The sequence below is a fragment of the Orussus abietinus genome, unplaced genomic scaffold (genome assembly GCF_000612105.2).
Source record: "Orussus abietinus isolate OABI.00-Male unplaced genomic scaffold, Oabi_2.0 scaffold321, whole genome shotgun sequence".
In the NCBI taxonomy this organism is placed as follows: domain Eukaryota; kingdom Metazoa; phylum Arthropoda; class Insecta; order Hymenoptera; family Orussidae; genus Orussus; species Orussus abietinus.
In genome coordinates this window covers 64,308-87,692 of record NW_019394473.1, presented here as the reverse complement: position 1 = coordinate 87,692, position 23,385 = coordinate 64,308, and the positions used below count along the sequence as shown (strand labels likewise).

Sequence of the window (23,385 nt, the reverse complement as noted above, 5' to 3'; positions counted from 1 at the left end):
AGTATGCGCGCGAGAGCTGCGCCGTGGGATCGGGTGACCTAGAAACGAAGCAACCTGTCGTACCGACCAACGTCCATGTCGACATTCTCCGTCCCCACTGTTTTACGGCAGCCTCTCTCTGTCTCTCTCCCACTCACCCCGCCACCCCTCGCTCTCTCTCTCTCGCACCGGCATTCACTCCGACCCTTTCCGCTCCTCTCGCGTTCGACTCACACGCACTTCTCCCGCCGCGGCTTCCGAAGGGAGCTGTGTGTTCTTCCCGAAACCGCGAACCACTCCTGGACGTTAACGAGGTTAGAGTTTCGACCGACCCCTAGAGGAACGCCGAGAGAAAATGTCGAGGCGACCTCAGGGCGGTTTCTCGACCCCCTTAAGGTCCATCTAGCGGTCCCATAAGCGAGTTAGCGACTTCCGGACAGGTATTAGTGTACAGGTATTTCCCGGCTTTACGAATTAATCGGCACTCGGTGACTCGATTTCAAGTAAACATACGCACGTTTGATTCGAAAATTCTTGAAGCGCGCAGTTTTAAATTAAAAAAAAAGAAAACAAAAAAAATTCCCAAAGCGCACGATTCGAACTGACGCGGACATTCGATAAACAGAATCCGCTTATGGGGAATTTGACAAATTCCGCGCGAGGATAAAAAATAAGGAATGAGAAAAGTAATTCCCATCGAAAAATTCGTTACGTGAGAGCCGCCTGTACTTATCGTTAGTAAGATTACGACCCGTGGATGAAGGATGATTCGTAAGGATGGTTTCACTCGCTAATCGAGTGCACGTTAGAGGCCATCTATAAAGATGCCTTGCTCGTGGCGATACCTCGCTTGAAGCTGCCGAGCCGCATCTTGACGGAGTCTCTTGCGAGGTTAGGTCGAGGCGCCGGCTTCTTCTTCGAGCCCTGTTGCCCCATGCCGAGAGGTCCTCTCCGTGTGCCGACGATGGCGTCGACGTCTTCCTCAACCGAATTCCATATCGCGAGGTGGCCCCACGAGCGTTACGTCTCCTTCGGGCACATTAGCCCTCTATCTTCGTCGCGTCTTCCCGTGAGAGATTCGTTTCCGCGACCTCGCGGCATCCTGGACGGCCATCTTCGACTTCGGGGTCAAAGTTCACCCGTAGGGTCATGACGGGGCACCGAGATTGGCTACAAGCGAGTCAAAGGGTCGGTTGCACCACCCTTCGATTTAAAACCCATAATCGAAGGTCATTTAGCGCGTGGTTGGAGCTAATTCCCCGACTTTAGAAAATTACCAAAGAATCGGTTTTAATCTTCAGTTAGCTTAATTTCTTTTTCTGTCGGTGCAACACAAGCTGCCCTGATTTAAGATTGACTAATAATAGTTAAGAAACTGAACGGTAATCATGGTTGGTACAACTGGGCCCTTAGGGTTCGTCTCGGGGGAGAAGGACCGGATGGTCGGCCGCGATTCGGATTAAAGCACGACCGGAAGTCCCTTATGCGGAGGACACGCGACGGTCAGGCCGCAACGCCGGATGGTTCCATAAGCGTATGGGCGAGACGCTTTCGTAACGGTTGTTCGGTAAGGATCATCGGTCATGATCAGCCGAGGGAACATCCGTAAGACCGGGAGGCCACGTTCCAGTGGACGTAAGATCGGCATGGCTCAAAGTTTATTATTTTTCCGCCTCTTCTTTTCAAATGTTTCACGCCAGATGCCAAGAGCTAATAAAAGCTGGAGTTAATCCCAGAAGACCCCGGTTTTTCCGTCTGCCACCTAACCTAACCTCTCTTCTATGTGATCACCCGAGGTCAGTAATTGAACGGTCAATGAGAACCTGTACATAACCTCTTTCTTTATTTCCTTTCACGCGGAGGGAATTTAACCCATTCTCTAACGGGCGATCGGTCGACGTCGACGAACTTTCAATGAAAGCTCTCGTTTTTCTTTCCCTTCCCGTTACCTAACCTTCTCGTTTCTTCGCAAAATAAATCTAACCCTTCCCCTAACAGCTGATGAGCCGACGAGGGTAGATGTACCAAGGAAACCGGAGGATCGTACCACCGCCGATACGCAAAACATTTATCCGTAGGTACCGGTTACCCTAAAGCGTAATCCGAGCGGCGTCGAGCTAGACGGAATGGACGGAACGCCGGTCGGCGAGAAAGCACGAAAGGACTAAGGAAACTAGAACGACGTTCGAGGGAACGAATCTCGCGCGCGCTCCCGGGGCACACCCCTGCGCGCGCATGCATGCGTGCTCCAATCGGATCCACGAACCGTGCAGTGTACAGTTCTCCCATGTAATATTAAACACGACGTACAGTGGCGGACAAAAAACGGTTACCGCTAATTTAGCTCCCCTCCTCGCCTATGTTTCTGGTAAGGTGAAGATGTAATGTCGTAGCCACTTCCCATAATAAATCGGAGGCTGAATGAACAGAGAGTAATGCCAATTTTTCAATGATGATAAGAAAAAATTTGCTATAATTATCCGACATTTCAGCGATTGCAGATTTCTACCTCGGGTGTTGCAGCGAACGAATCTACAGGAGACACGGAAGTTATGCCCGAAGGCTGCGGTACTTTGACCCTCACCTTCCCAGTTAAGGGTTAATAACAACCACGACTCCAGTAGCCCCCCAGTAATTATTCACCGTGAAGAATATTCAAGCATAGCGCCCAACAGCGGGTCCATTTTCCTTTCTCGGCACTCTTGGCTTCTCTGCATTGCACAATGATCCAAAGTGCATTCTTAGGGCGATACAAATATTGTAATAGTATACTACTCTACATATATATATGAATTTGTGTGGAAAATACCAATATGTACAGAAAAAAACGTCAAACACAAATTCACATATAAGCATACATAATATTTTTGCCGCTCTAAAAATGTGTTTCGGACCACCGTGCGTCGCGTCGACATCTTGAAACAAGTATATACACCAGAGGCCATGATTATCTCGATCGTTTCCAGTATCTGCCCACCGTAATACCGGTAAATCATCGATACTTGATCACGATTAGCACACCTGCATAATAACTCGCGGGCCCTTTCGCCAATTGTTATAGCTCTGCCCTGGATACAGGACGCTAATATTCTCGGCGATATAACGTCGCATTCGCGCATAAGTACCCGGATACACGGTCTATCCGAGGGTCGGCACAACGACGCGTTATTATATAAAATCAAGGCTTATTTGTTCCGTCCAACCCGCCGAGATCGGTAGCCGGAGTCGACGTTAATCGGCCGATTTCCTGCCAAACCAGTCGAGTCGCGAGATCCCGTCCGCAGATATTCCATCGTCGTTTCTTTTCCAAACCTCGCTAACTGTCCGCATACTCGGCCGTGATAACGTGCATCTCGCGTGCCTTCTTTCATTCTAGCCTCATTAACCGTTTTAGCGACGTTTCAGCCTGCCGCAATGCCATAGCCTTGAAGAAGTACGCGTGACTTTTCCCTGCCGCAGGTGCACCCGCGCCATTGCCCTGGCCGATGCACCTGGTCGACCTTCCGGCGTCCCCGGACGAAGAATAAGACATATGCAATTAAAAAGTGCAAAGGACAGCATTGTTAATGTTTTCCTCCTACCGCAGGAATAATCGCACCAACAAAAATATTTGCAATCATATCGAATCGTAGATGTAACCATTAGAGAGCTCTTTAGAATAAATACTTGCTAAATTAACAAATGAATTTTTTGTAACCGTCAAATTGTTGTCAGTACCCAAACGAACGAGGTACATACAATTTGTTACTGCCAGAAAAGAATATCGCGGCCACGAATAGAATCTGTTGATCCGGTGAAGTATTCTGTTTTTTGTCGGTATGACTAATCTGTTTCTGGAAAAAATTTTAGATGGCGCATTTTCAAGCATTTACGTTTATTGCAGCAAGTTAAATCTCTCGTTAGGGCTGTTAAGTCTTATTCTAAGGACGAATCCCTTATTTCGACCTCTTGCCGGAAATACGCGAGGGATATTCCGTCGATATTTCAGATACCACGAGCGCACCTGCGCAATTACCTCCCCACGCGACCTACACCTTCCGCGAACCTGAACGTCCCAAGATCGCGAGAAAACCACCCAACGTTGTTCCTGTACCTGACCAAAGTACAGGACCCCCGACGTGACGATAAATCGTAGCGATTCCTAACCGAATCCGTAATCCGATTTATACCGTCCACGGCCCACATCGATTAAACCTGACACGTAAAAAAAAAATTTCCCGGATTTATCGCAACGATCAATTGCCGTACTCCACCTTCAGGCGCTTTCTAGGTTAGACTGCGCAGATATATGGCAGGGATATATCGCTGTGCTCCACCCTAAGGCGCCTTTTAGGTTAACCTGCAACGCCATATCGTCGCCTTAACGTGTCTTCCCGAGGTAACTGTACAGATTTTCCGTTACCGACGCAGCTGTTTAGAGACCTGGATAAAACTGCCCGGACTAATCACGGCGATTCGTCGTTTGTAGCCATCTTTAGGAGCCCCTCGTCTGACCTGGCTTCCCCGGCGAGATGCCGAGGAATTCACCGAAAGCCGTCCGTTGCCGGCACCTCACCACCTGACCTACCTTCGACCGAAACGCCGGCACCATACATACACACATACGTGTATATATCACCCCGGGTGCCACGCCGCACTGGTGCACCTGCGCCGTCGCCGGCAGCTCGCGATCGACTGGCCGGCCCTCGGGTCGCGCTTCACCGAACGAGCGCTCGGCTGAATGAGAGAGACATTTCGCACGCGTTCCAGAGCCGGAGCACCGCGCCGCGCCGCGTTGGCTCCACGAGTGGAGCGGCGGAAGCGGCAGCGAGTCGACCGGTCGGCCAGCCGGCACGGCGGCGCACCGGATGACCCGCAGCGCCGAGGGGGACAGAGAGGGAACTATCCGACCGGCCTGAGAGCGAGAGAGACGGAGATACCACGAGAAGGGACAGAGAGAAAGAACCACGGGGGGGAAAGTACCGCTCGACCGACACGTGCACGGCCCGAGTCGCACCGAAACCCGCCCTGCCTTATCGACCGACAAGCTCGATTTTAACCTCGCCACTTTTCGATATACAGGACTCGATTGTTACCGATTAACGCGGGACATGTGGAGGGTATTGGTATGAGGGACCTTTTGTAGATCAATGAGAAAAGAGAAAGAGAGCGCGAAGGGCGTCTCTTTTCAGAGTGACTCTCGAGGCGGCGCCACCGCGGCGCTGCAGCCTCGATCCAAGATGGCGGCCGCAGCCTCGATACAAGATGGCGGCCGAGCGCAGCCTCGCTGGAGGCGGCTGGAGGTTTCCGAGGTTACGAGGAAGGAAGTGGCGCCGCTTCGGGGGTGTTGCCGCCCGGTCGATACGTGACTTCAGTTTTATTCCCGATGAGTCATCCTGTCGGCGACGCGTCGCACTGCGGCCGCCACGGGGCACCACCCCCTTCTGGGCCAATTCCCTTCGATTTACAACCCTTGTCCTAGGGGGGCCGTACATTCCGACATGGCGGAGGGAAAGTGAAACCCGTGAAAAAAGAAATCCGTCGGGCAAGCAGGTTGTTTTTCTTTGGAACTAGATGTTCCACGTAAGAGAACTATGGCTTAAAGGGAATGCAGCCAAAAACAACATCTTTCATCTTCGGCCGGGAGAACAGCCTATTTCTTAGGTTAGGAATTTTAAAAGCCACTCCCGTCTCGTGGATCGATCCTTCTCGATTCGAGCCCAATTTCCCGGCATCGCGTTCGCTCTTCCGGAAAAACCGATGTCTCACCGCTCTAACCTCCCCTAACCTCAAAATTTAGACAACGGACCGATTGAAATTTCGCTTGACCTAATCATCGCGGACATCACTCGCCGCCATTTTTGTTGATTCTTCAACCTCGACGCGCTGAAGCGTCGCGCTTCGCGCAACGCTCGACGCGCTCTGTGCGACTCTCGACGCGCTCACCGGGACGGCGACGCCGGAACGCCGTTAAACGGAAACGAGAGCATTGCGGCGGCTGCGTTTGGAAAACTATCGAGAGCCTGGCTATATTTAGAGGTTAGACTCCAGGCGGCTTCGTTTCCGAGTAGCGAATCCGGCCTTTGTACACACGTTTCGCCGTCGAGGCGTCTCTGTAACGAGGTCGCCGGTTCCCTCAAAATATAGGCGCCCGACGCACGTGTGCGTGACTAGATTCGCACGCATCGCGTGTCTGAATGTCTATTCGGAACGGCTGCCAGCAATGAATCGGACGCAGACCATTATAGCAAGGAGTGCGTGCGGATGCAAATAGATGGGTCACCAGAAAACATGGCGGAAAAGTAGCGCCGCGTCAACGAGGAGAATTAAGTAATTTCGCGTTTTTTCAGGATTTTTCCCGTGTATCAGGTTAACCAAGTAGTTTACCGTAGGAAGTAGAAAACCAATAAAAAATTACGTTTCCAACGAATGGCTCGCTTGTAATTCCGCTTGCCGTAATAAAAGAAATTCTCGCCGTGACTTTTATCTATCAAATAAGCGCAACGAACCGTGCTAGAAACCTTGACGAGCGAATATCTCGACCGTTTGATGACTAGAACAAATCGAGACGCGCGACTTGGGTCTCGCCGCCATCTTGGATTTCCCGAAAGATGGAAGAAGAACCGCTTCCTTAATAAATTCCGATCAAGCCCGTTTTCGCTGGGATATTTTTCCCCACCCTTGTTTACCGAGTAAAATCCTTCTTCCCGTAAATCCCCTGATCGCACTTAACGGACGCGCGCATCCGCGTGAGTCAGTAATTATTCATGTACCCTGTTTGCGGAGGGATAACACGGGTACGGAATTAGATGTTGGTGAGCCCCCGGCGAATTTCCTATTCATTTAGAGAGCCGCGTATAAATCGAGCGGGGATACCGTCCAAGTACAAGTGCGATTTTCATGGCCAAGATAGGTAAAACGGGACACGCAAACCCGAGGCGGAGTAACTGCGTAACAGCTGTGTGGTCGAACCGTCGAAAGTTCTGGCACGGCGTCCTCGTCACGTGTGAACGGCAATAATTAGAGCTCATTAGAGCACCAGAAGGTGCGACATCGACTCCTCATTCCCACGGGGCTTAAATCAGCCGTAACACCGAATATATTACCGCCCATCGGGGAATTCATATCCAAATTTCCGCCGCCATATTGGAATCCAGATACAACGTCGCAATTATGATTATTCGGTAAAGGAACGAGTTACTTCACCGCCTCTCGTGCTGACAATTATAATTAGGCCCTGTTAGACACGTTGCACCTGCAGGTGCAGGGATTGCACCAGTTCTTCTTGCCTGGTATCGACTTCACGGTGTACCGACATTTTCGTCTCTTTATGCATGCAAGGAGTCCACTGTTGCAAGGAATAGTTTTCGCTCGGTAGATCTTATGTTAGATGTACTTGGGGATACTCGGACATGTTATGTGCCGTTTGTGATTAATGTCCCATGCTGATGTAAGTACTTACTTGTAATGTCCTTTCCGGTGGCGCCGCTCAAGTCGCTCATCGAGCTGTGCACGGAACTGTGGGCGGTTTCGCGAGCCGAAGATGTCCCCTCGGGTCTACCTCTCGTTCTTCTGGTTGTCACATTGAACAGAGAATGAATAAAAAAATAAGGGACGATGAATAAGTACACACAGCTACGGAGTACGGCCCAACAATAGCCTGAATAATCTCAATAATTCGACTAAATTCGACTGAAATATTGAAGAACCCACCATGGAAGAAACACCTGTTTTCACGCGACACGTGGAGATAACTGTTTCGATAGTATCATATAATTCCCACGTGAGATTGCCGATAACATTCGGTAACGATAACGCGTCCCAAACAAGTCTGCATCACCGATACTACTTTTTTTTTTTTTAATTAATACGAAAGTGACACCCGAAGGATTAATTATTTATGAAACTTTCCCGCAAACCAGGTGTACCTAATTGTTATAAATTTTTCCACGTGAACACGAAGACTCTAAGGAAGGTCCTGACACCCAGAAGATTCTCTTTACTTGTTCGTAAATATTTTATAAGTTCCTGTAAATTAAACTTCATGGGCGTGGAGACCTTCAGGGTCTTTATATTCTAGGCCCTGAGATGTTTATAAACAAAACCCCTCACGCCATTCTCGGATTACCTCAAGGCCTTCCGGCGATTCTATCGATTACAACTAGAATAAAATGTTAACTCGTTAATTAATTATCGCCTTCGGCAGTCCAAGAAATACAAGACTCCAGGTTGGGGTGCGTCCGGGGAGGAAGGATCCTCACCGTTTGCTCTTGCTGCTGTTGTCGTTAGCGGTTCTCCTCGAGGTGGCGGACGACGAAGAGGACGTTGAAGAGGACGCCGGTCCCAGATTCTGAAGGATCCTCGACTTGATCTCCTTCCGCGGAGGTCTGGACCTTTGCTCGGTCTTCCCAGCCTCGATTTTGCTCATGACCTCGTCCCACCTTCCGGTCTTCCTGGGGATCCTCTGGGTCCGCCACGCGATGTCCTTTTCGGCCTCCTCCTTCGGGCCGGACTCGATCATTGCCTTAATCTTCGACACGACGTTCTTCTTCGGCATCTTGTACTTCTTCAGGGGGACGCTCTCCGACTTTACCGATTCCTTCGGCGGGGACTTGTCGTGCTGCGACTCGACGACGGTCAGTTCCAACGTCTTCACCGAGCTGTTGGAGTCGACCGAGATGTCGAGAGTGCTTGGCGGTACCTGTTAAACAGGAGAATTAAATAAAAAATGGACGAAGAATTAAATGAAAGCCTAAGATAAAACTTTCCAGTATTCAAGTGCATCAGTGATACCCTCCAAACAAATAAATAAATAAAAATATCCACTCTAAAGAACGTCAACGATTTTTTTGTCAGTGCACGGAATTATAATAGTCGACCTGGAGGCACTCCGTGATGACCCTGACTAGCTCTGGCTTCCCGGATGGCGAGAGTTGGCTCTTCTGCGAGATGGAATCGGCGGTGTCCGGGGTACCCCCTTTGCTGCGAGGAGGTGCCACCAGGGCCAAGGACGCATCTTCCTGGACCCGTTCGTCCTGCCGCTTGTCCAGATCCGAGTAGATCCCGCTGGAGTCCATCTCCTCGCCGGTGAAGCTAGGGCACCTGCGGCCCCCGGGTGCGCAGAAGAGGGTGCCGTCGATCACCTGGGCGCGCCGGTCGCCCTTGCCGATCTCCTCGTGGGCGTCGGCGTCGCTCTCCGTGAAGAAGTCCGAGTCCGTCATCGGGTCTTGCCTGGAACACGAGTACTCGTTAAAAATATTCATCCTGATACTCCCCCACGTGTGACACTTTTACTATTATTCGGATTAATGGTAACACTTTTTCTGGCAGTATTAAAAAAGATATACGATGCCCTGGTGGCATGGGTTCGTCGTTACCGGCAGGCCGCGGGGACGTCAGCCGCGGGTTCCGGGGCCGGCTCGACGAGTTCCGGGGGCGGATCTGCCCCACGACTCGCGGGCCTGGAATTCTCGCCGTCGCCCTGGTACCCCGCCTCTAGGCTCGTAATGCTGGTGACGGAAGTGACGAAGCTCGCGGGAACGCTTCTGCCCGCCTCTCCTGCCTCGCCTGTAAATTGGATCGCACAATTTCCTCGTGAGACCTACGACTCCATTGAAAGGGGAAAAGCAGCGGTACAAAAGAAGACGCGCTGAATGGGAGCAAGCAGAATTCCTGCAGCAATGCAGTAATGCAGCGATACAGCGATGCAGTAGTACGCATTGAAACAAAAAAAAAAAAGTCCAGCTAAAAGAACCAGAATTCCGGTTACCTTAGCAGGATTACGTTAAGCGGAATTTTTTATATGCAGTAATACAACAACATAATAATGCAGTAATGCCGTTGCAGGGAATATAGAATTTCTTGACAATGGCTAACCTGGTTCGCCGACCTCTGCGACCTCGACCACGGGTCTCGGATCCAGAGGTAATTCCTCCGGAGAAGAGGTCCTCTCGACCTTCGAGGTCGCCGTCTCTTCAACGAACGAGGAGGCTTCGTTGTTGCCTTCCTCGTAGGTAACAGAGACGGCGACCTCGGAAGGTCTCCTGGCAGACATCTCCGACCTGCCCGCCAGGGTGGTCCTCGCAGGGGTGGTCCCGATGCCGGGGAGATTTTCACAAGATGGCGTCCTAGAGGACTCCATGGCCATCGTGAAATCGGTCATCTGATCCGGCGTCAGTATCCCCAAGCTCTCGTCATGCTCGAAGGAGTTCTGCTTGTTAAGCATGAGATAATGCGGCGCGATGGTGGCACCCTTTGTTGGCGGCGCGGCGCACTCCAGGTCCTCCTCGTCGTCGTCCTCCTCCTTTTCCAGAGGGGATTCGGCAGCGCCGGTCAGCTCCAAGAGGCTGTAGGGACCGGAGCTGATGTCCGCCAGGCCGATGGCGGCGATGTCGGTGCACTTGGAGTCATAGAACAAGTCCAGGGACGAGGGGCACACGGACTCCCGGTCCCTGAGGTCGGCGCCCTCGCCGGGGGGCGCGGTGGGCGTCAGCGGCTCCCCTGCAAGGCGCAGCGACTCAGCCTGCCGCAGGGCAGTGGGACTGGTGGATTGATCCATCCTAGGGTCGCCCAGGGTGACGCCGTGCCGGAAAGGCGCGTTGAGTCGTCGCTGGTCCATGTCCAGTTGCGAGACGCCCTGGAGAGCGCCCCTGGCCCAGGTGAAGGCAGCTCGCAGGGGCTCCGCATTGATACCAGCCGACTGCGCGGAGCTGCGCGTCATCTCGTTGACCCTCGACTTGAAGATCTTTTCTAGGGACAGCTCGACGACGTCCGGGCCCGCTGGCCGCCCCAGGAAGTCCGCAGAGCCCTCTACCGCGGCGCGACGTTCCGCCATGGCCGCCGCCATGGCGGAATTCGGGTGGCCGACAGTGGAGGCCTCGCCCGCTGCGCTCAGATCTTTTAGAAACGAGCTGGACACCGCGCCGCGGCCTTCCAAAAACGAGAACTTCATCTCCTCCTCGCTGAGTATGCTGCTGTAGGCCCTGGAAGAGTCACGGCGCAGGCGGTTCGAGTCCACGTCGAAAGTCGCGTTCGCTAGGTCGAAGGCCTTGTTCTCGACGGAGACGCGGTCGCGAGAGAACTCCCTACCGGGGGCGCGACCGTGTCGCTGAGTCGCCGAGACCGCCGAGTAGGCTCTCTCTTTTATAAATGTATCGTTCAGGGTAAATAACGCCGTTGGTCCGGTAGGAGGCTTCGTCGGGGAGACCCCGCAACCCTTGCCAACGAAGCAGTCCCCCAGAGAGCCGGTGGACGAGCGGTTGGACGCGGGATCCTCGGGTTTTAGGAACGGCGCTGGCGACGGTACGACTTCGCCAGGTCGCTGGGGCTGTTGCTGTTGCTTGGTCAAACGATTCTGCATTCTCTCGAGGGCCGACCCCTGGGGCGCGGGGATTCCAACAGGGTGGCGCTTCGCCACCGAGTGCGACAAGGGGTTCCGCGTCAGCTCGAAGATCACGTTCTCCGGCACTCTCGTCTTGGTCGTTGCGTTGCCTCCGCTGAACCCTGCTCCGGACCTTCCTGGGGACGTCAGAATCCGAGTCTCGTCGAAGGCCTTCGCGCCGATTCGCCGAGACCCGGAGTCGATCTTCTCGTCTTCGTGGTCGGTCGACTTAGACAGCGTCATAGTTTGCGAGATTTTCTTCTCCCCGAGCGACCCTTGCTTCAACGACTGGCTACCCAGAACGTAGGTCCCGTTCAGGGCGTCCTCCTTCTCCTTCGTGTCGAAGGCCGCGCTCGTCGAACGGAGTTCACCTTCCGCGAGGAAGGTGCTGTTGACCATTCCGCCAGTGGAGCTTATCCTGGACGTCGGTTCCTTCCGCTCAGCCAGTAGCTCCGAGAAGACGCTAAACGGACGAATATATAATAAAATAACAATATAATAAAATAACCAAGAGTTATCGAATCTGTTCACGTGCAAAAAAAAATTCGTACACGACTCAAATGTTGACGAATTACGTGTCCTCGCGACAATGAAAACATTTTTTTATGCTATTCTACTCGTATGCGAAAAAATTCGTATGAAGTGAAGAATCGGGTCGCTGCACCCAATCAACTTTTAGCGTGCAAAAATGACGGTCTCGCACACGACTTTCAAGTTTTGACGAATTACGTGGCTTCGCAGCAATGCGAAGTTTTTTCACGTGAACCTATTTGTATGCGAAAGAGATCCGCGGGAACTCGAGAATCGGTTCCCAGCTCTCGTTGGCGGCAGTTTCACCAAGTCTACGCCATTATTCCGTCGCGCCAATTCGCCTCGATTCCCTCGTCTATGTACCAGGACCATACCGTCCACATACAGTCTCGTATACACCGAGGTATGTGCACCTAGTCGGCCATTATCGTACGTATACATACCATCCTCGAACATCGATCCTTGCGCCGTCGATAGAAATCGCGTCCCCCACGGCCTCTCCCTTGTTCCATATCGAGGGCCGTGCGAACGTGGAATTAATCTCCTTCTCTGAAACATTGTGGTCCAATTCGTCAAGCTCTTCCAGGTCAAGGGCAGAAAAATTTGTTCCTGTTAGTATCAGGACAAAGTCCTCACCTAACACCGTGATATCGTCGAGGTCAGTCTCCATCGGCGAGGAGGTCGCGAGCAGGTTCGCGGACTTCTTCGGCGACGTGCTGGGTCCCTCGGGGATGGCGAACCTGGGGAACCCGGGCAGGACGACGGGCCTCCTTGTCTCCGTGGCCGTGCCCAAGATCCTCCGCTTCGGCAAGAGGGACTTCTTCGTCGCGCAGGACGGGATTCTGCTCTCTCCCGTCGCCATCTGTAACGAGGAACGCGATAATGAGAATTTCGTCCACCCTTTCCTGATCCCCTCAAGATCCTTTTTCTTATCGCTACATTTCTAGATACTACATTACATATCCACAGATATCTCGAGAAAGCGCGACCGCCACCATATACACAAATTGAGGAGTTCCTTTCTAGAATTGTCGAAAAAAAAAAAAAGAAATCGAACACAAGCCTAGATTATTTCTCTTCGCAACGCCGCACGCAGAAAAAGAATTCCAAGTCGTAACGAGTTGTACTCGCAAGAAATGTGAGCTCCTTGAAAATGAGCCAATATTTATGTCCCATTGACAACAAAATGATAAATCAATTACTTCACTGGGGCAACGGAAATTCTTTTCTAGCGACAGCAGATTGTATATCCCTCATTCGTACGACAATATTTATTTAGCCGTTGCAACAAATTCATCTGTAAATTTTGCCAGCATTTCTTCTAAAGAGAGCTCTTCGATGGTTGCATCTATGATTAAATACGATTGCAGAAATGCATGTCGTCGGTGAGATTATGCCCGCAGTAAGAGCAAACTTCATTGCGGAAAGTGCAAATGTCTCTTTTTCCGTGTGTATTTATGCTTGTACATAGACGAGGTCTCCGTGAAGAAATTTGATCGAATCCACAGTGTCGTGATTTGTCATCCAAGTGATCGCAGGTATAATCATGTTTCATTTCTGGTAGCACCAAGGCGTAGATTTATGTAAGCAATCGCAGCATAACGGTAAGGATATTCTTCGGTCGATTTTCTATTTTCCCCGTGGCACTCTAATCCACATCTCGATGAAGGAGCTCGTCAAGATTTCTGCCCATAGGTGTGACACTTTTCCAGTTCGCCTCCGACAAAGTGTCTCCGAGGTGCAGCTGGTTTTCTCTGGGCAGGAAACTCGCGGTTTCTCGATCAAGGAGCGACCTCATCGCCGTTAAAATGCACTTTCGTGCGACTTGGATCGCTCGCGGTATCCGCTCTCTCTCGTTGCCTTCTGTAACGGGAAACGCGCACACATAACGCTCTTCTAGGCTTTACTCGAGCTGGTTATTCTCCATCATCTGCATATTACTGCACTTTCAGGACAGGCTTGCTCTGGGATAGCAGAGTGCACGTTTGGCAGGCCTCGAGTAATAAAAAGAGAAAAAAAAGTCTCGCAAACCCCCTAAAAGAGAGCACAAAAGGAGATTAGCAAAGATCGAACAATGGCCATCGAGTGACTATCATTAGGGTCTGACTTACAAACGACGAATGATAAGCCGAACGAAGGCGATCGTTATACCTCGGGAATAATCAGCTGAATTGTAATCGCGGTATTTCAAACAGTGCTCGCCGTGACCGGACTAACAAGAGCGATTATTTCGACGCCCGTCCGCCGAGCGAACTAAACATGGCCGCGGGAGATAATTATTCGTGACGGTTAAATTACGATTAATAATCAATAAGACGTCGCGATCTCCCCTCGGGGAGTTTTACGCAAAGGCCGAGACCTATTCTCCTTCTTAGAGATTCCTGGGAGCGAGTGATTTCTCTTAACCCCGGAATTTTCCGCATCCGCGGCCTCGCGGGAATGGGTCTCTCTTTACGACCACTCGACCCTGTGTGCAAGACGGTGCTCAAACATCCGAAGGCCTTTTCATCTCGCGAGCGCGCTCGCACACGCGTCCAGACGCCGAGAAAGCGAATTGAGCGGTCGCATCCATGATAAATTCAAGACGGGCGAAAACGGCGCCGAGTCCACCTCGCCTCAGCAGGGGGAGAAAGTCGGCGTCCGAAAAGCCAGTAAAATGGGCAATCATCCCCGCCCCGCATCGAAATCTCGATCGGGAGAGATTTATCTCGACATCCCGGTCTCCCTCGTCTCTGGAGAGATCGATAGGTCCACAGAAACTCCCCTCTAGGCCCTCTTGATCCGTCTTAAAAGACGATTTTCGAAACGGCACCAGAAATCCAAGATGGCGGCGCCACCTGCAACATGGCGTCCCCCCACGGTGCCCACCTCGCGGTATCATACCCTCGTTAATCAATGAAATGGACGATTCTTACTCAACAAAAGGTGCGGAGGGCTTGAATTCCCGTGCATGTGTCGATATTTAGGGAGTTTTATGCCCCAGCTGCGAATGTCATCGAGAAATCGGCAGATGCGAAAAGCGTTGGGCTCGACTCTCCACCCTCTTGGACTAGTCTAGACGCGTCCCTCTAGAGCGGCGCTGTGGGTGGTGGTGCCGTCACTCGCGAGAACGTTAATTTACGCTTGAGACACTGTTACGGCGTTATAGGTGCCCCGACAGTTGCAGCGTTAACGGCACTGTCGGTGCCGTCAGTCGCAACGGCGCAAACTGCACTGACGGCGCTGACAGCGTCAAGCGGAAGCGCGCTTCCTCGCGGGGCCCGTTCCGCTCCCGTGACCGGTGACACGTGACGCGTCTCCTCTCTCGGGAGCGTTTCCCGGTACGCCGGGTCCGGAGATTCGCACATGTGCGACTGGCGCACCGAGAGTTCCGCCGCGGCGCGACGATCGATACGCGCTGCGCGCGCACCCGCTCGCCGCCGATCCGAGTCGACCTCGCGTCGGGACGCTCTCTATGGCGACGACGTTCCGACAATCGAGATGTTAACCTCTTAGCTACACTAAAAAAAATAAAACATTCATCGATGAATTTTCGACCAAATAAACATTTTGCCAATTCAAAGAATTTCTTTTATACAATGACACTTTTTTCTTTTTTCTCAGGGTACGGCAGGACGTTTCGGTTCGATGCGGATTGCGCGTAAATAATGTACTACTACTGTTTACGTACGATGACGTGAGTGAGTCACTTTAGTGGCACATCGTTTAAAACCATGAAAGCCACTATAGCGGCGTACCGTTCAAAAAGATGATATACGTTAAACCCAATATAGTGGCGTTCGATAGCTAAGAGGTTAAAGAAATATTTAGATAATAACTACGTTGGCACCCTCGAGATTTAATCCTAAACCGAATTGACTGGATGAACCATTCATGGAAATCAAATAAAATTCATTGGGTGAGATTGCGATAAAAGAATTAAAACAGAAGACGCGAAGCGACGTAAATAAGAGAAGAACGGATTTTAATTAGAAAAAGTAGTTGAACATTTTTCTAGTGATTTTTTCTTTGGCGGATGCAAGGCCCCTCGGAGTCGAAGTATTCACGATATTAAGAAAACAAGATTCGATATTTATGATTAAAAAGAAGATCATGTTATTCGAGACATTTTGCGACGCACTCGGGAGAAACGTATGGAATTTATGGAATCCCTGGATACACTCCACGTCGTTCTATGTCACCCCACGTGGTCTCAAATGGTCCCAAATGGGTCCAAGTCTCATATCACCCCACGCCGTCCCATATCACCCCACGCCGTCCCAAGTCACCCCACACCGTCCCATATCCCACGCCGTCCCAAGTCACCCCACACCGTCCCATATCGCCTCACGCCGTCCCAAGTCACCCCACTCCGTCCCATATCACCCCACGCCGTCCCAAGTCACCCCACGCCGGCCGACTTCATACCGCGCGAATCTCGCCAGGAAACGGAATTAAAAATTCAAGAGAGAGGCGGTAAAAGCACGAAGATCCTATCGAAAGTGCCTCGTGCAGCGACGAGGCACGCTTCGGGAGAGCGCGCGAATCTCGGATGGTTATTTGCGGCACGAAATGTTGGAAACTGTAATGCAGGAAAAGTCACCGAGTGTGACCACGGAACAAAGGCCGGCAGCTCGCGTGACGAAGCAACGCCCGTCGGCTCGCGGGTCGATTTTAGCCCTCGTCGTGACTCTTCGTTCCAAAACCTCGAAACAGGAAAAAGAGCCCTAAACGGCGCGAAAACCCGCCATTACGGAAACCGTGACGCGGCCGCAAGTCGCGAACAACTTCAGGCCCCTGTATTTCGCACCTGATTTTCCCTCTACAATTCGAGTAGTAACGTTACCGTCCGCCGTTTCTTATTATTATCGTCGTACCGCCGTCACGATACAACACAACGCGGTGAAATCGAGTATGCAGCCGTTGGTTGTTAGAATATAAAAACGTAGATAGAGTACTGGCATAATGGACGCGGGCTCTTACCCCCTAGAGAAAGAAATCTCGAGATAACCTCCAGATTGGCGAGCCTCAATGGAAAGCGATAAGCATCTACGCCGCGAAATAGAAAGAGAGAGAGAGAGGTGCCGAGGTTACGTCGAGAGAGATCGGGCCGCGAATCGAGGATGGTTATTTCCATCACAGAATGCTAGCCATCGCGACGTGGCGCAGATCAACAAGTACGCAGGCTAGGTACGGAAGAAAGCGATTCTCGTATTTCTTCGTAGGAGGATTCGCGATTATTTGGTCCCAGCCGCGTCTGGGGCGCCGTTTTCGGGGATCTGAAAGGAAATGTGGACGTGAGATCTGGAAATGGGCGCCGGTTAGAGACGATACACTGTACGTATGGTATACGTGCCAATGACCGGTTAACACGAGCGGTTGCTCCTCCTGAGCAACACATGTATCATTCCGTACGTACGCGGTTGCGTGTCGCGAATTAGGCCAATCGCGATGCCCTGCGGTACCGTTTATCCTCGTTTCCTCCATTATTCCTCGCCGACCTCCGGGCGTCTGATATTAAATTCCATTATCGTCGCCCAACGAGGTGCCCAAACCTCGTGTGAGTGACCCAAGGTCGGCGGGACCTTCCTAAAATTCCTGCGAAGGTCCAGCCAACGTAACTATTCATAAAGACAGTGCCAAAATATAAAAACCTATGGCATACTTAACGATAAATGATACGAAATTCTATACGTATATCAATAGGTGATAACAATTATAAAACAAAAAAAACTGTTCTCCAAACCGGGTGTACCGAATAATCTGAAGCTTCAATGCGTGATTATAGGAAGGTCTGAATGAACGTCTTGAAACTCGAGAATTTCGTTTTTGCGAGGAAAAAGAAAAATTGCTTTTCCTCTGATTCTTGTCCGGGATATATATACATTTCTCTTTCCTTTTACGAAGAATGAAACATCGCGAGTGTCAAGACCTTCGTTAATATCAGAATCACGCGTTAAAGTTTCGAGAATAATCGGCGCACCGAAAAGTGGGGAAGAGTTTTATAAATAATTCAACCTTGGAATGGCCCTTTCATATCACCTTAACTGTGAGTACATCGACCTTCCAGAGGTCCACCGCGAAAACTCGGCATAACCTCGTCTCTCCACAGGGCACAGAAAGAGCGACGCTACGTACCGACTGCCGCGACCACTCGGCGCGTCACTCGCTACGACCGCGTCGAGTCGCGAGCCGTCCACCCCTGAGGGTCCTCGAGCGCGGGTGTCGCACAGGGCGCGTCGATACCAAGAAACCATTCGAGATAGAACCCAGCCTCGCGCGTCGCGTTCTGTGCGACCTGGTAGCGTCGTTTCCGCCGCAATTGGTTTCGCACTCTCGACGCGCCGCGCTCGGTGGGACCTCGGTCTTACGTAAATCAATCGCGATGCTCGGCTCACCTTGTCGGCCAGCGGGGTGGGTCCCGAATACGGCGGGTGCCGGCGGTCGACTGCCCCCTCGTCGTCTCGGTCGACTGCCCTCTCGTCGTCGCGGTCAATTGCCCTCTCGTCGGTTGCGCGCTTAACGGCGCGCGTCGCGCCGTGCGCGAGGCCGCATGTCGCGAGGCGCGCGCCCGGGGTCGGCGGCCCGATGAGGCGCTTCCTGGACTCCGGGTGGACGCGTCCTCCCGCGTCGAGCCGACTTCGAGCTCGTACTGCTGCCGCCATGGCGCCACCGCCGCTGTCGAGGGCCCTCCCTCTGCCCCCGAGTCCGCCCCCGCCTGCGGCGATCGATAGCGAGCCGCCCGACGCGCCACGGATCGCGATGCGCAGGCGCGGAAGAGGCGGCGGCGGGGGGCGGTGGTGCGCGGAGGCGGCGGCGCGCGAGAGGCGGCAGCGGTGCGCAGAAGGCGGCGCGCGGGAGACAGCTGCGCGGGGGTGGCTGCGCAAGCGCACAGGGCGCCGGCGCGCGCCGCTGTCTGCGAATTACGCACCCTTCGTCAGACGCCGTCGACCTAACCGACACAAGGTGCGCCTCGGTGTCTACCTTCATTGGTTAGATCTCGCAAATATATCCACGCGCTGGGTCTCGACAGTAGGATAACAAGACACCGGGTCACCCGGACGTTTAGTTTTTCTATCGGACGTTTCGAGCCGCCTCGGGTCCCGTGTCCCAACGAGCTAACTTCGATTCTCACTCTAACCTACTCGCCTTAATTTAAGGGCCGATTGCCCCAACATTCGAGGTAGCATCCTTAAGGTGATGTAAAAATGGCGCCAAAGACGTCTCGTTTATGAAACTTTTCTCCAAACTGGGTGCACCAAATCGTTTCAAACTTCACAACGTGAATGTGGAAGCTTTAACGAAGGTTCTGACACCCATGTAATTTCAATTTTTTTTAAATTTGTATATAGGTATTTTAAAAATTTTTTTTTTAGAATAAATGAAATTTCACGAGTGTCAGGACCTTTCTTATAGCCTATATATTCACGTTGTGACGTTTGAAACGATTCGATACACTCAGTTTCGATAAAAGTTTCATGAACGAGTGACCCTTCGGATGCTACTTTCACATCCCCTTAACCAAGGATTATTTAACGCGTGATTAAAGTTAATCGCCTGCCCATCAATCGATTTTAATCCTCGGTTAGCTTAATTTTTATCGGTGCAACATGAATTGGACTGATTTAAGATTAACCAATCTTGGTTAAAAAAAAATTCCCAGTAATCGCGGTTGGTGAAATCTGACAATCAATGGAAATCTGCCTTGTGTTAAAAATAGATGCTGCCGAAATTGTGAGGTTCCTTTATTTAACGCATTTATTTCTATCGAACGAGAAGTATCCGAATACATGGACTGATAAAAAATGACATCAGCGTCGTTAAAGGGCAAAAGGGTTATTTTCAAAGTAATGGCACGTTTATTTAACTTAACGTCTTAAAGGACAAATAAAGATTGTTTGTTTTCGCTATCTTCTATGTGACTAGCCAATGCCTAAGTTGACACATCGTATTCTATACAGGAAATTATGGATGGCGAGGGTGGGCTCTTCCGCGAGACGGAATCTTTGGTATCTCCTTTCTTGCGAGATTTTTCCTGCACCAGGAGTCCGTCTTCCTGGACTCGCTCGTCCTGCCGCTCGTCCAGGTCCGAGTAAATCCCGCTGGAGTCTATCATCTCGCCGATGAAGCTGGGACACCTGCGACCCCCGGGTGCGCAGAAGAGGGTGCCGTCGATCACCTGGGCCTTGCCGATCTCCTTCTGGGCGTCGGCGTCGCTCTCGGGCTAAAAGTAGCACTTTTTTAGCTATTCTTAAGAAATATACAATACCCTGGTGGCATCGGTTCATTCTTACCTGCAGATCGCGGGGACATCCGCGGATACTGGGGCCGGTTCGACGAGTTCCGCGGGTAGACCTCGCGGGCCTGGAGTTCTCGCCGTCGCCCTGGTACCCCGCCTCTAGGTTCGTAATACCGGTGACGGAAGTGGCGAAGTTCGCGGAAACGCTTCTGTCCGCCTCCCCTGTCTTGTCTGTAAATTGGACCGCATAATTTCAAAAATACAGTAATATACTTACAGGGAATATAAATTTTGACTGTTGCTAACCTGGTTCGCCGATATCGGCGACCTAGGCGGTATCGGCGACCTACGCGATATCGGCGACCTAGGCGGTATCGGCGACCTAGGCGATATCGGCGACCTAGGCGATATCGGCGTCCTAGGCGGTATCGACGACCTAGGCGGTATCGACGACCTAGGCGGCATCGGCGACCTAGGCGGCATCGGCGACCTCAGCGACCTCTTAGAGACGGCGACCTGGGAAGGTGTTCTCGTAACAGCAGGTGTCTCCGATCTCACTGCCCGGATGGTCCTCGCATGGGTGTTCCCGATACCGGGGAGATTTTCGCAAGATGACGTCCTAAGGGACTCCATGGCAATCGAGAAATCGATCATCTGGTCCGGCGTCAATATCCCCAAGCTCTCGTCGTGCTCGAAGTAGTTCTGCTTGTTAATCATTAAATAATTCGGCGTGATGGTGGCGTCCTTTGTGGACGGCGCGGCGCACTCTAGGTCCTCCTTCTTTTCCAGGGGGGATTCGGCTACGTCGGACGACTCCAGGTCGTAGGGATCGGAGCTGATGTCCACCAGGCAGCTGGGGCCGATGGCGGTGATGTTGGTGCACTTGGAGTCGTAGAACGCGTCTAGGAACGAGCAGGTGGAGGAGTCCGGGTCCCCGGGGTCTGCGTCTGTACCGGAGGATGAGGTGGGCGTAGACGGTCTCCGTGCAAGTCGCAACGACTCAGCCTGCTGCGGAACGGTGGAATCGGTGGTTTGGTCCATCCTAGGGTTGTTCAGGGCGACGCCATGCTGGAAGGGCACGGCGAATCGTCCCTGGTCCAACTGCGAGGCGTCCTGAGGGACGCTCCTGGTCCAGGTGTAGACAGCTCGCAGGGGCCTCGCGGTGACGGCGGAATTCACGGAATTGAGGTGGCCAGCAGAGGGAGTGTCGCCGGGTACGCTCAGATTTTTCAGAAATGAACTGGACACCGAGTCGCCGACCTCCAGGAACGTGCACTGCATTTCCTCCTCGGTGAGTATGCTGAAGGAGACCCTGGACGAATCGCTGCGCAGGGGGCTCGAGTTAACGTCGAAGGTCGCGTCCACCACGGAGAACGCCTTCTTCTCGACGGAGGCGCGGTCGCGCCGTTGGGTCGCCGAGGACGCACAGTAGGTTTCGTCTTTTACAGATGAGTCGCTCCGAAGGGGGTTCGAGAGCAAATCAAAAGTCGCGTCCACCACGGCGATGGCCTTCTTCTCGACGGGATCGCGGTTGCGCCGTTGGGTCGCCGAAGACGCACAGCAGGTTTTCTCTCGTACAAACGTATCGCGCTGGACATGTAAAGCACCCGTTGGTCCGGTCATAGACTTGATCGGGGAGACCTTGCAACCCTTGCCAGCGAAGTAATCCGCCATAGGGCCGATGAATGAGCGGTTCAACGCGACGTTCTGGGATTTCAGGAACGTCGCCGACAACGGTGCAGCTTCCCCGGGTCGCTGGGGTTGTTGCTGTTGCTTGGCCGAACAATTCTGCGTTCTCTCGAGTGCCGTTCCCTTGGGGGAGGGGATTCCACCTGGGTAGGGTTTCGCCACTGAGGACGACGGGGGACTTTTCGCCAAGTCGAAGGTCACGTTCTCGGACACCCTCGTCTTGGTCGTTGTGTTGCCTCCGCTCAACCCTGTTCCGGACTTTCCTATAGGCAACAACAACCGAGTCTCTCCGAAAACCTTCATGCTGGAGTCGACCTTCTCGTCTTCCTGGACGGCCGGCTCGAACAACGTCACCGTCTGGGAGTTTTTGTTCTCAATGAGCGAGCCCTGCTTCTGCGGCTGGTTACCCAAGCTAAAAGTGTCGTTCAAGGATTCCTCCTTCTCTGAAACGTTTCAGTCCAAGTGGTTACCTTCTTAGAGGTTAGGGTCAGAAATTCGTGCTGACTGGTTTCAAAGTTATGTCTCACCTGACACCGTGACAGTGGACTTGCCGATCTGCACCACCGGCGTGGAGGTCACGTTCGGTTTCGGGGCCTTGCTCGGCGGCGTGTCGGGGCTCTCGGGGTTGGTGAACATGGTATGCCCGGCCAAGATAGTGGACTTACGACTCTCTGAGAGCTTCACCTTCTCCAGGATCTTTTGCCTCAGCAGGGGCTTTTTCATCGCGCAGGATGGAATTCTGCTCTCTGCTGTCACCATCTGCATCGAGAAAATCTATATGAATGCCGGACTTGAACGCGTCGATCGGCGATCATCCTCGAGGGTGGCGGTGCCCAGGTGTCGCACGAAGTGCAGGATGGAGCACAGAGCGCGAAAACTTGGTTGTCCATGTATTGACCATACTTCATGGCTGAATCAATAAAGATTTTATTGATTCAACCAAATTTTTTTTTTTTTTTCAGTGTGCGTAAATTAATAAAATTAATCACGTGGGTCGGCTCACCCTGTAGGTCTTCTGGGCGACTAGTGGAACTGGCCCCGCACGCGACGGGTGCTGGTGGTCGACTGCCTTCTCGTCGTGGGGGCGCTTAATTGCGCGCGTCGTGCCCTGCGCGAGGCCGTGTGTCGCGAGGCGCGCGACCGGGGTCGGCGGCTTGATGAAGCGCTTCCTGGGATCCGGAGGAAGCGTCGGAGCCTCCGGGTGAACGCGTCTTCCCGCGTCGAGCTGATTTCGAGTTGGTCCTGCCGCCGCCACGGCGCCACCGCGGCCGTTAAGAGCCCTCCCTCTACCCCTGTCGCGACCGGCGAATCCGCCCCCGCCGATCGTCGGCGCGCCGGTGGACCCTACTGCGCAGGCGCCGCGGGAGGCGGCAGCTCTGGCGGCGGGGGCGGCGGCGGCTGCGCGCGCCGCTATCTGCAAATCCCGTCGAGCAATTAGTAATTTCACCTTTTTCGAGGATTCTCACATATATTACGCAACCAGTTTACCGTAAAAAATCGTCGAAAACCAGTAAATTACGATTCCAATACAGAGGATGCCGCAAATATACGAGATATGTATCCGCTAGGTTATAAACGTCTTTTAGCACATATGTAAACACGTAAAAAT

General features: G+C 52.4%; 2 protein-coding genes across 2 annotated transcripts in view; both read right to left on the bottom strand.

Annotated features, from left to right (window-relative positions):
- Positions 1 to 18,487, bottom strand: part of LOC105702909 — a 30,222-nt gene extending 11,735 nt beyond the window's left edge. Inside the window, exons 1-8 of the mRNA XM_012430866.1 lie at positions 18,247 to 18,487; positions 12,506 to 12,731; positions 12,313 to 12,418; positions 9,835 to 11,801; positions 9,336 to 9,525; positions 8,838 to 9,189; positions 8,220 to 8,659; positions 7,421 to 7,530 (exon numbers count right to left, since the gene is read on the bottom strand). Of these exons, the coding sequence (XP_012286289.1) occupies positions 7,421 to 7,530; positions 8,220 to 8,659; positions 8,838 to 9,189; positions 9,336 to 9,525; positions 9,835 to 11,801; positions 12,313 to 12,418; positions 12,506 to 12,731 (3,391 nt within the window). The 5' untranslated portion in view covers positions 18,247 to 18,487. The remainder of the gene's footprint in view (positions 1 to 7,420; positions 7,531 to 8,219; positions 8,660 to 8,837; positions 9,190 to 9,335; positions 9,526 to 9,834; positions 11,802 to 12,312; positions 12,419 to 12,505; positions 12,732 to 18,246) is intronic.
- Positions 18,488 to 19,687: 1,200 nt separating this feature from the next.
- Positions 19,688 to 23,171, bottom strand: LOC105702915. The gene is made up of 5 exons (XM_012430873.1): positions 22,780 to 23,171; positions 22,304 to 22,535; positions 20,394 to 22,219; positions 20,143 to 20,318; positions 19,688 to 20,072 (listed from the first exon to the last, which is right to left on the bottom strand). The coding sequence occupies exons 2-4, from the start codon at positions 22,533 to 22,535 to the stop codon at positions 20,247 to 20,249; spliced, it is 2,130 nt and encodes a 709-aa protein (XP_012286296.1). The 5' UTR covers positions 22,780 to 23,171; the 3' UTR covers positions 19,688 to 20,072; positions 20,143 to 20,246.
- Between the last annotated feature and the right edge of the window lie 214 nt (positions 23,172 to 23,385).